This window comes from Loxodonta africana, chromosome 15, assembly GCF_030014295.1.
Source record: "Loxodonta africana isolate mLoxAfr1 chromosome 15, mLoxAfr1.hap2, whole genome shotgun sequence".
In the NCBI taxonomy this organism is placed as follows: domain Eukaryota; kingdom Metazoa; phylum Chordata; class Mammalia; order Proboscidea; family Elephantidae; genus Loxodonta; species Loxodonta africana.
The window spans coordinates 59834504-59847245 of NC_087356.1; the positions used below are offsets into that span (position 1 = coordinate 59834504).

Here is a 12742-nt window from a genome sequence, read left to right on the forward strand (position 1 = left end):
CTAGGGCTACAGGAGCTTTCAATGCAGTATTCATACCTGGCCTCAAACCTGAACTTTCAGCCCTGGTAAAAAGGCATTGACTAGATTGGAAAATAGTCCACACTGCCAAACTAGCTAAGCTGGCTCACGAACTTTCTCAGACCTTGGAAACTAAGCAAACCTCCAAGGCAAATAAGTTAATGGCTGTATAATTGCAACAACTGCAATCTCCTAACCAGCAAAATAAATTCAAGCCCTTTGGAGGCACTCAACCTGGAACTTGTAATTATTGCAAGAAACCCAAGCACTGGAAAAAGGATTGTTGTAAGTTAAAGAATAATCAAAAGAAGCAGCTTAAGCCAGAGACCTTTTGATTGGATAAGGAATGAAGGGGCTCTGGAGACACAACAGGGGCTTTTCCTAAAGTGACACTTAACCCGCAAGGAGAAACTACCACGTACATTAATGGAGAGCCTTGCAAACTGTAAATTGATATTGGGGTCACCCTCTCTGCAATTAACCCCACGTCTTTAAAAAGCTCCTGCCCCAGAGTACAAAAACTTCGAAAGTTGTGAGGGGTCACAAATCGAGAACAGATTTTGATTAATTCAAAACCTGTTCTGATAACCCTTGGCCCTATTGAAGATTTACATCCTTTTCTGCTTAACCCTGACTCTCCTGTTAATTCGCTGAGCTAAGACCTTTTGTTTAAGTGGGGCTGCCATTTTACAATTTTCAGAAAAAGGCAAAATATTATTAAGCTTGCCAGACCCCCTAAAAACCTCTAATGAGGGATTAGAATCAGAATTAATTCAAGGTGAAGAAGCTGCTTGCTTTTTACAAGCATTAGTTATATGCATAAAGACAATCTAACCCCCTCTAACCCATTTCCCTCTGACCTTTTTTCATTAATTCCTAAAACCTTATGGGCTACCACATCTACCAGTGTGGGACAGGTTTTATCAGCAGAACCCATTAAGTTTCAAGCAGACAGCTCTAAGCCTTTACCAAGACACCCTTAAATGACAAGCTAAGGACAGATTAGCCCCTATTATTCAAGACTTCCTTTTTAAAGGATTAATTGTTCCCTGCACCAGCCCTTGTAACACCCGTATACTCCTTGATAAGAAATTGGACAATTGAGTCTGGAGGTCTGTTGAAGACTTAAGGGGTGTTAACCACATTGTTATATCTAGATTTCTAATAGTCCCAAATCCTCACTTACTGCTTCCAAATATTCCTCCAGATGCAATGCATTTTACTATTATTCATCTCTGTAGTGTCTTTTTTTAGTATACCTGTCCACTCTGAAAGCCAGTATTTGCTTAATATCACTGGAAACAACCAACAGTTTACTTGGACAGTGATACCTCAAGGATTTACCGAAGCTCCCACTTACTTTTTTCAAATACTTCAGCCTTTGCAATTTCAGAATGAATCTAAATTATTGCAATATGTTGACAACTTACAAATATACTCAAGCTTCCAACAAGTCTGTATTGATGACAGCATAATCTTAATAGAACCTCTAGCTGCCAGAGGGCATAAAGTTTCTAGAGAAAAACTTCAATTGGCCTAGGCTTCTGCTAAGTATTTTAATCAGTTGATTTCTGCAGAAGGCATTTCCATTGATCCTAAGTGGAAAGAAGCTATGTTTGCTCTTCCTATCCCTTAAACTAAGAAACAATTAACTGGGATTTATGGGGATTTGCAGCTACTGTGGAACATGGATTCCTAATTTCTCCTTGTTGTCCAACCTCTATATAAATATTTGAAAGCCTCTGAACCAGATTCTTTCCAAATTGCACCAGAGGATCAGGAAACTATAATTAAACTGAAAGAAGCTCTAGCAAGCACACCTATGCTAGGCTTTTCTAACTATCACCTAGACTTTTACCTGTTCGTACATGAAGCCTCTGGAAACGCTTTAGGTATTTTAACCCAGAAACATGAAGAACATAAGAGGCCAGCAGACTATTACAGTCTGCAACTTGATCCTGTAGCTAGAGTACCCTACATGCATCACGGCTGTTGCTTCCATAATTAAACTAGTTGAAAGCACTGCAGATATACTGGAAAATTTTCTAAATGTTTATATTCCCCGTGCAGTATCTGCCATACTTAACTCTGCTTTGACCCAACATCTTTCTGCCAGTCAACTCACTTCTTACGAAGTGCTCCTCCTGTCTGCACCTAATATTAGACTACATTCTGTGGCTTCTTTCAATTCTGTCACTCTCCTTCCAGAAATTGACAGTAAGGATTACCAAATACATGATTGCTGAAATTTAATTGAACAGCTTCTAATTCTCTGAAAAAATTTAGGAGAAACTCCTTTGGCTAAATCCTAATTTAGTTCTCTTTGTTAACGGCTCCTATTTGAAACCTGATCCTATTAGCTCTTGCTATCAGGCTGGATATGCCATCACAACCTCTACTGAGGTTCTTGAAAGTCAAGAGACTACTTTGGCCCAACAAACTGAATTAATTGCTCTTATTATACTAAAAAAACTGAACCTGCTGCCGTCAAGTTGATTCCAACTCATGGCAAACCTATAGGACAGAGTAGAACTACTCCATAGGGTTGAAGGAGCGCCTGGTGGATTTGAACTGCCAACTCTTTGGCTAGCAACCATAGCTCTTAATCACTATGCCTACAATTAGAGCCTACAAACTTGCTAAAAGGAGGTCTGTGACTGTTTTCACGGATTCTAAATATGCCTTTGGAGAGGCTCATGATTTTGGCATGTTATGGAAACAAAATTTCCACCCTCTTCTGGAACTGCCATAAAAAATGGAGCTTTAGAAGCGGAACTTTTAGATACTTTACTACTGCCCTCTGAGATTGCTGTGATAAAGATACAACCTCATTGACCTAAAGGAGTCCCTCAAACTGCAGAGATCAGAGGGAACAGCCTTACTGACAGAACAGCCAAACACGTGTCACTTCTCAAGTTATCATAGCCCTAATGAAAAAATGAAATAATCATAATCTTAGAGAATTAACTTTAGAAAAATCAATTAAAAAACCAACAATTAGTTAAAACTGATGAAATTTTAAAATGGAAGAAAGCAGGTTGTTTTTAGGATCCCATAACAAGCTCTGGCTGAATCAGAGCTTGTCTTGCCTAAATCATTTCATGTCATTACCCTGAAAGCTCTCTAGGAAAAATCCTATTTAGGATGAGATAAAATGATTGCAGTTTTGAAGAAATACTGGTAGGCACAATTTTTTGAGGCTGCCAGGCATGCTGCCGTATCATTGCTCTGTTGTTCCCTCTATAACCCAGGCAAACTTTTTCAAATTTCACCTGGGAAATGCCCATTACCTTCAGGACCTATGCTTGAACTGCGATTATGTTTTAACCAGCCCCTACCTTCAAATGGTTATAAATATGTATTAGTGATGATTTGCAGATTTTCACATTGTGTAAAGGCCTTTCCTAGTGGCCATGCCATTGCAACCTTTGTAGTTAAGAAACTTCTTGAAAATACAATTCCCACTTGGGGAGCACCAACAATTCTCTGCAGAGGACCCATTTTACTGGACAAGTAATTAGAAAATATGTAAGATTTTTCCTATTTATCGAAGACTTAATTGCCCTTACCATCCACAGTCTTCCGGGCTAGTAGAATGAACTAATGGTATAATAAAAATCCATCCGGTTGGCCAAACTTTCTGAATCCCTGAGTTTATCTTGGATTAGGGTCCTTCCCTTAGTCCTTTCTAAATTTGAAGTACACTCCATTCAGGCCATATAAATTAACCCTGCATGACATTATTACCGGAAGGACTATGGCCCCTTCCTTATTTCTCAACCTATTACCTATTACCAATTTAGCTCAACCTGAATTACTGAAATATCGTCAATCTGTGATTCAGGGCTCTAAAGAGTATACCTTTCATGAGTCAAAGAAACTTCTGACAGCCAAAATTTAGAAATAAAAAAAATTATCTACTATTAAACTAGGTGACTATGTATATTGGAAGAGGCACCAATTAGATGATTCCTGGAGCCTTGTTGGAAAGGGCCATATTTGGTCCTTCTCACTAACCCTGGTACTGCTAAATTACAGGGAGTTAAAACTTGGATCCATCTGTCTCAGTTAAAGAAGGCTAAAGCCCCTGCCTGGACTGTTAAACCTACAGAAGGGTTTACCCTGAAGTATAAACGCCCTTGTGGCCAGAAGCAGACAATGTCAGAAGCAGACAGCTCTTCCCAAGGTCGAGGAAGAAGACCTCATGTAAGCGCTTGGAATTATTGGACTTGTTTTTGAAATGCCTTATTTTACAGGCTTGGGTTTATTGACTGTTAACTTTTTATGCAGACTATTGACAATTTTGCCATTTGCTTCATATTTATAGCTATCCTTCTATTGACTGCTGTACGGTACTTTGTTGGTATTGTCCCTTGTTTTAATATCCTCTTTTTTCATGCAAATAACTGAAGGAGAAATTTGCTTTATCATAGCTATTATTTTTATAATATTTGGCTTACTGTATTACTTTTTTGCTAGTATTCTTATACTATGAAGCCTTTTTTAAGTATTCTCTTACTGTATATCATGACTCTTGCTGATGCCTGACATGATAATGTCTTTGTAAGATTAACTCAATCAGCAGCTAGTGCTTGTAATCTGACTCTTGGATTTGCAATCAAATCCCCAAATCTGGAATACTTATTCAGACCCCTTAGTTGTACCTGTGTTTAATTATAGCTCTGTACCTGATTCCACTGTAAACCCTAATAATTCCTTTAAATGGGCTATGTATGTGTCAGGTTGTAGCACCCTCCAGAATTATTAACAAGTCCCTGAGTGCCATGTTTCAATTTAACTTAACACCCTTGATTCAATGATACAGACTCAAGTTTGAAAAACTGTACCAAAAATACAGAGAAGTTTTACCCACGTACTCAGTGGTCACTCACACGCCCAAGGAATCCCAGGTATCTTCAAACTTTTATACAAGGACCTGTGGTAATACCAAAGGAAAGGTACCCTTTTGTCCTAGCACTTACTACTCTACACATTGGGGGCTATCGTCTATTTGTAACAACTCTTTGACTGAAGAATGGCTCGAAAAAATCAACGAAACCATCTCTTTTCCACAAAATGACACTGGAAATGATATGTTCTGTGCTCCTCATGGATATATATTTTTATGTGAGGGATCAAAATACTCCACAAGAAAAAACCAAATCCAAATAACAAACTCTATGCTTGGGCGTTACCACGCCTAGATGGTTTAAAAATGACAGGTCAATGCACACTCGGGTTTTTAGGCATTCTCCTGAACTTCCACTCTTAAAATGAAAGTGTGCGCTGGACCAATGATCTGAAACTCTTCCCAACACAAAAGAAACTATGAAAACCCTATAATGCACAGATCTGGGGATGGATGGGCATTTCTCTGGAGCTTTTTTTCCACTTGTGGGTATTCCAAATTTGAAAAATCTCTTTGTAATTTGTCTGCTACTAAGCTCCAAATAACAAATGAACTAGCCAATAGCACAGAAGCCCAACAAGAGTCTTTAAGCTCTCTTGCCAAAGTTGTGTTGGATGACAGAATTGTCATTGATTTAATTCTGGCACAAGGAGGAGTTTGTGCAATTTCTAATACTACTTGTTGTACTTGCATAAATAATCAGGAGAAGTGGAACAAGATCCTGAACAAGTTCACCAGAAAGCTACATGGCCTCAACTACCCTCTATGTCCAACTCCCCTTTTTCTTGGTATTTTCAGTTGGCTACCTATCGAGGCGGTTTTTGGCTATGTTCAATTTTACAAACTGCATTTTTTAAATCATTATAAGAATTATTATAGAATTAATCAAGCGTTTTATGAAATGCTTTTCAGGTGCTTGTACTCACAGTGAAACACTACTTGCTACATAAAAGATCACGTATTTTGAAGAAACAGCAATTCCTTAGAGGACAGTTTGGTGTTTTACCTTGGCTGATGCTCCTCTCTCCCAAGTACTCCTATTAATTCAGCCCTGCTCTGACACACTCCTTCTTAAAAAATTACACAATCAGAGGTCCAAGCTATGGCATGGTGAAGATGGAACAGATGGTGCCATGCTACCTTTCATGGAGAGTGTCTGGGGTCTTAAAAGCCTATTTTAATAGGTAGCCATCTAATAAACACAAGGAAAGTAAGTCCATGCAGAAGAAAACATGGTTACAATGGAGATCAGAAAATTTCTATAGAAATTCTTGACCAAAAGGGGGGTTGTGAAGGAGCCCCAAAAATCTAGGTGACTGACATGAGGAGAAGCTTCTGCCCAAATGGTAGGCCAGGCTCTATTCTGTTGTTTACTGTTCAGTTTGAGCTGACTCTCAAAAGTTAGCTAGCCAGAATACTTCATGAAGCCTGCGAGCTCCTCTTCCCTCTCTTCCTCTCACAGGATGCTACCAGGAAGAACACTTACTCAGGCTGGCCCCTAAAATATCCATAGATTGACAACATGTTAACTGACTCAAACTTTATGATTAGCAAAACAATGTTTAAGGGATCTCGTAATTATCTTGTGTCTGTTAAAGCATGATTTTATAAATGTCAACCAATCAGAGTTTTTTTCCTTATAAGTTCCTATATTTTCTTTACTTAAACTCTGTGAAATATTCCTTTGGCCAGAGTGTCTTTGTGAATCCTCACAAAGTGCTGCCTGATCTGGATCGCTCTATTCCTTTAAAAAAACTCTTTGCTTTAATTTTAACAGAGACTCTGGTTTGCTCTTTGACAATTTGAAATGTTTGATTTTTTGTGTGTGTGTGTTTATAAAGATAATGCATAATCACTGTAGAAAATACTAACATAGAAACACAAAATTTAAAAACATCTTAAATCCCACCACATAAAGAAAGCAGGAGTTAATTTAGTAAACATCATTCCAGATATTCCTCTATGTAAATACACACAAAAATAGATTTACAATTTTACATGAATGGGACAACTATTTTAAGATCTGCTTTTTTTCTCCTTCACTCAATATATCGCTGACATATTTTTATGGCATATAAAAATAAAAACAGGTATACATTTTCTCTTTTATTGGCTTCATTATATTCCATTGAATAAATATTGGTATGTCTATAGAATCCCCTATTGATTGGGACATGTAAGGTTGCTTCAAATTTTTTGCCATTATATATAACCCTGATTATGTCCTTACATATACATCTTTGTGAAATTGTCCATTAGGAGAAATTCCTTTTAGAATAAATTACATTGAGTGATGTTTCTGGGTCAAAGGTTTTAAATTTTGATTCATGTTCCAAATTTTCCTCCAGGAAAGCTGTACTAACCACCTTCCCACCAACAGTACATAAATACGTTCATTTCCTCACACCCTTAGCCAAAAAAAAGTTATCATTCTTCTCCATTTTGTTATCTAAATTCTAATTGCATTTCAGTGATAACTAGTGAGGCGGAACATCTTAACATACATTTTCCCATTATCCCTACTTCTATTTTGAACCGTTTAGGGATACCATTTCTCATTTTCCTACCCCAAAGGGCATTTTAGTCTCACTTGAAGACTAACCCTGATCTCCCTTTGTCATTTGGTTAGGTGTTGTATTTCTCATCTTGATAATGATTTTACCCATCAGAAATACATAAATGGCTGAAGAGCTGTTGCTCTGATCACTCAAGTTCAAAATACATCTTACCTGATCTACCCCTCGTTGAGATCTCAAATGTCAGTCGCTTGAAATATTCGGGAAGATCAGCATATTCATTTCCGTAGGAGATGACTTTAATCCCTTTGTCCAGCATGTTTTCTCGAAGCTTCTTGAACTCATCAACATCTCCTCTCCGAACCAGCATGAAATGTTCTAAGTCAGATTTATGCTTGACAGCCTCCAGGAAAAGAGCTTGGAAAGTGGTGTCATCCACAGTCCAGCCGCAACCCAGGAAAAGAAATGACTTGTTTTCGTAGAGCTTCTGAATCTCTCTCTTGAAGGAAAAGAGACATATGAATGACACTGTGAACACACACGAGACACGTCTGAAATATTAAAGTCAATTCATAACTGCCACACTTAGACTGTGATGACCCACTAACCAAGAGAGCGTTCCAGAGAGTTAAGAAGGTAGATACATTCTATGAAGGAGTTTAATCTCCTACTAGTTAATTACTATAACTTGGTGACTGGTCTAAAATTTTATCTTTACCTGGCATTCTTCTGTAGGTTCTCTAATCAAGGTTTCATAGGCTTGGCACTGGTCTACTGTCTTGTAGTTTTTTTTTTTGATCTGTGTACCAAAAGGCCTTTAGACACTGGCTGAGATCTTCTCCTACTCTTTCCATTTCCTGGGTCATATTTGCTTTATTTTGCCTTACAAACTGAATCATGGATCACCAGAGAAGACAAAACCACGACCAGATTTGCTAAAGAAAGTCTGATACTTAGACCATAAATGTGTGTGTATGTGTGTATATAGTCGATCCCATATTTTTTAGTTCACCTACTTTAAAAATTTATTTGTAACCCCCAAATCAATAGTTCTAGTGCTTTTGTGAACATTTGTGGACGAAGCACTGAAAATTTTGAGTCACTAGGTATATACGGTCCCAGCTAAGGTTGAAGAAAGTGATGCTCTCCCTTCTTATTTTGGCTCTCATATTGTAAACAAGTGTCCTTTTCACGGTCTATTTAGTGCCATATTTTTACCATTTTTGTGCTTTCCTGGGGGGGGGTGGGGGATGGGGGCGGGTGGGTGGATTTCATTGTTTAAAATGGCCCCCAAACAATGTTGAAGTGCTGTCTAGTGTTCCTAACTATAAGAAAGCGGTGCTGTGCCTTACAGAGAAAAAACGTATGTATTAAATAAGCTTTGTCCAGGCATGAGTTACAGAGCTGCTGACCGTGAGTTCAGTGTTAATGAATTAACAATGTACATTAAAAGGGTTTCTTTAAACAAACACACACATAAAGTAAGACTATGTATTGCTCGGCTGATCAAAATGTGACCAGAGGCCTGCAGGAGCCTAACCCTGTATTTCCCCCGGGAGCAACGGTTCAGTATTCACTAGTTCAGTGTTTGTGCTGACTTTGTAGACCATAAATAATGAGAACCGACTGTATTTTCATCATTAAAAACATTAGAAGTGATTTTGCTTGAGGGATCAATCAATGTTAGTGATTGGTACAATTACAGGAAATGTTAGGGAAAGATTAGTTGAAAAAAATCCCCCATGCTTTATAGAACATCACATTTTCTTGGTCTTTCTTTTGCCATATCACATAAAGGTGCTATCATTTTCTGTGGCCCAGTCCTGAAGATAGCCAGAACGCACACTTTTCTCAGAGGTAGGGGCTAGTGTATACGTGAGTCCAAAGCTTACATTCCAAAATATCCATGACCTTTTTCACAAAGAAGAAAACCTTCATTTTATAACCAGAGTCTAATTAAAAAAAAAAAAAAAAATTTTTTTTTCCCATTGAACCGTAAGTGTTTTGTTAATTCAATAAAATCCCATCACCACTTGCACATCTCTTTAGAATATGTTCTAGCAGTGGTCAGGAAAAGCCAGTAAAAAGCTGCCCAAATAATTTTTGGTATGTTGTCATCGTTGTGTGCCATCCAGCCAATTTCAACTCATAGTGACCTTACAGGACAGAGCAGAACTGCCCCATAGTGCTTCCTGGGATGAAATCTTTACAGGAGCAGATTGCTAAGCACTGGCTTTTTGTTAGCAGCTGAGTGTTTAACCATTAATAAACCAAACAATGAACAAGGGTAACAATGTGTTCCTGGTATGTGTTATGAATTGAATTCTGTCCCCTCAAAAGATAAGCTGCTGTAAATCCTAACCTCTGCCTGTGGTTATAACCCCATTTGCGAATGTGTTATGTCTGTTGTATTAATGAGACAGGATTAGGTTATGTTAATGAGAATTAAAAAAAACAAAAACCAAACCCACTGCCATCCAGTCGATTTCAACTCATAGTGACCCTATAGGACAGAGTAGAGCTGCCCCATAGGGTTTCCAAGGAGTGGCTGATGGATTCAAATTGACGTTTTTAGTTAGCAGCCGAACTCCTAACCACTGCAGCACCAAGGTTCCTAATGAGGTTTAGGTTGTTTTTTATGTCAATAAGGCAAGATTAAGGTCTATCTTGAGTCAATGTCTTTTGAGATATAGAAGAGATTAAACAACCAAGCTAAGTAGCAGAGATGGGGGAAGAAAGACGCCAAGCCACAGGAAGATCACTGTCATGGATTAAATTGTGTCCCCCCAAAATATGTCAACTTGGTTAGGCCATGATCCCCAGTATTGTGTGGTTGTCTTCCATTTTGTGGTTTTCCTAAGTGTTATAAATCATAATCTCTGCCTGTGGTTAAAGACAATGGGACGTAACACCCTTGGCTCAGGTCGCACCCCTGATCAAATGTAAAGGAAGTTTCCCTGCTGTATGGCCTGCACCACCTTTTATCTTATGAGAGATAAAAGGAAAGGGAAGCAAGCAGAGTTGGGGACCTCATATCACCTAGCAAGCAGTGCTGGGAACAGAGTGCGCATCATCTGGTCCCAGGGCTCCTGAGTGGAGAAGCTCCTGGTCCAGGGGAAGAATGATGACAAGGACCTTCCTCCAGACAAAACCTTCCCCTGGAGCTGACGCCTTGAATTTGGACTTCTAGCTACTAGACTGTGAGAAAATAAGTTTCTCTCTGTTAAAGCCATCCACTTGTGGTATTTCTGTCATAGCAGTACTAGATGACTAAGACAATAACCCAGGAACAGAAGCTCAGAAGAGACAAGGACCTTCCTCCAGAGCTGACAGAGAGGGAGAAAGCTTTCCTCTAGAGCCAGCACCCTGAATTTGGACTTCTAGCCTCCTAAACTGTGAGAAAATAAATTTCTGTTAAAGCCACCCACTTGTGGTATTTCTGTTGTAGCAGCACTAAATGACTAAGACAGTATGTGATGATGATGCCAATGATGGAGTGCAAACGACAACTCTATGGTTTGAAATGTTAAGAGAAGCTCTACATTTACCAGGATGGTGTGAACATAGGAAGACTGTTTGACCTTCCAGTTTTTAACTAATGCAGAACACATTTCCTCTTTAAGACACGTGACTTATCTAGACAGGCTTCCCTGGAAAGACTTCCCGAGATCACTCACCATAACTTCAGTGTTCCTAAGCACATTCTGATATCCAGCTGGATGCAGGACGATGCCACTGGGGTTGGTGTAGACACCATGGATATGTAACACGCTCAGCTTCCGCTTCTCCTGAGCCCACTCAAGAACCTGCATGACACAAACACAGCTCAACAAAGCTGGTGGGTGAAGCAGCTGCTTCAAGGTCTCGATGGGCAAGAGGCTGTTTTGGAGGACTTGTCTCTTGGCCTAACTCCCTGGCTTCATAGTATCACAGGACAGAAATACAAAAATTAAAGTGGCCTAGGCTTCCAACTCAGGTAGAACTGACAGCAGCAAGTCTGGTACTTCTCTTTGAAAATATCGACAAGTAGAATTTACCTGTCTTCATTTGCAGAAACAATAGGGGCTCTTTCCACTCATGACACACATGAGAGCAGTGGATGGCTGTGTGAGTAATGGCTCCCAATGAATCAAGCCACCTTTATCTGTGCCCTTGTGGAGCCCTTTTTCACAGTCACTCCAGGCTTGGCCATATGACTTGCTGTAGCCAATGGGGCATCAGCACACATGGCATGAACAGAAGCCTGAAAAATGTCTGTATGAGTCTTATTTCTCTCCTTTGCTGAATCTGGAACCCAGCTGATGTGTGAAGAAGCCTGGACTAGCCTGCTAGAGATACATGGCCCAGCCAAGTGCCTGCGCCAACAAACATGTGAGGCCATTTTATTCCATCCAGCCCTGGTCAGGCCACCAGTTGATTGCAGCCATGTGAGTAACTGTAAGACCAGCAGAAGAACTGCCCACTGAGCCCAGGCCAAACTGCTAATTCATATTATCATGGGCAAATAAAATGTTTGTTTGTTGTTTTAAAGTTTCTAGGGAAGTTAAGTTTCAGGGTAGTTTCTTATTGCAACAATGTTGCTGCTGTTAGCTGGCACTGAACATGTCTGACTCATGGCAACCTCATGCACAAAAGAAGGAAACGCTGCCCAGTCCTGCTCCATCCCCATGATCAGTTGCAGGTCAGCCCATAGTGATCCACAGCAGTAGTCCATGGACAGTCCATTCTCTGTAGTCCATCTTTAGTGAGGAAGCTTTGCTGAAACCTGCTCAGCATCAGAGCAACATGCAAGCCTCCACTGACAGAGGGGTAGGCAATAGATAAGTGATAGAAGAATCACTTGTCATCTCTGAATTACCTAAAAAGCTACCAAATGAAGAACAATCAATTAGATGAGAATGATAACAACAGCCATCTGGAATCCATGGACCCATTTTCACAAGGACTTGAGGCAGTATAAATTTATTAACACCCTGGAGAAATATGGTACGGATTAGGAAAAACAGCCAAGAGGCACAGCGATGTAGAATTTGAGTATTAGTAAGCCCCATTCTGACTACCAGTCAGTGGCTTTAAACATTGCCCCTAATGTGGGCTAAAAATCCAAAAGCAATCTTGAGGCTCAAGGATGAAATGCAAAGAGAAATACCTAGTTTGATAAAGATCCTTAGTTTTGAAAAGATACTTCGGCTTCTGATGCTCAGGAATACTCGGGTGACCCTTGGAGATTATGGCAGAAATACATGGAAGTTGTTCTAGCTACTAATTCTCAAGTTTCATTTAATCATTTGTTAATTCA

General features: G+C 39.4%; 1 protein-coding gene across 3 annotated transcripts in view; it reads right to left on the reverse strand.

Annotated features, from left to right (window-relative positions):
• FAM118B (family with sequence similarity 118 member B) overlaps positions 1-12742 on the reverse strand; it is a 78059-nt gene that overhangs the window by 7255 nt on the left and 58062 nt on the right. For all 3 annotated transcript variants that reach the window (XM_023557069.2, XM_064268890.1, XM_010597135.3), the window contains 2 exons: positions 11121-11249; positions 7657-7942 (listed from right to left, as the gene is read on the reverse strand). In XM_023557069.2, the coding sequence (XP_023412837.2) occupies positions 7657-7942; positions 11121-11249 (415 nt within the window). The remainder of the gene's footprint in view (positions 1-7656; positions 7943-11120; positions 11250-12742) is intronic.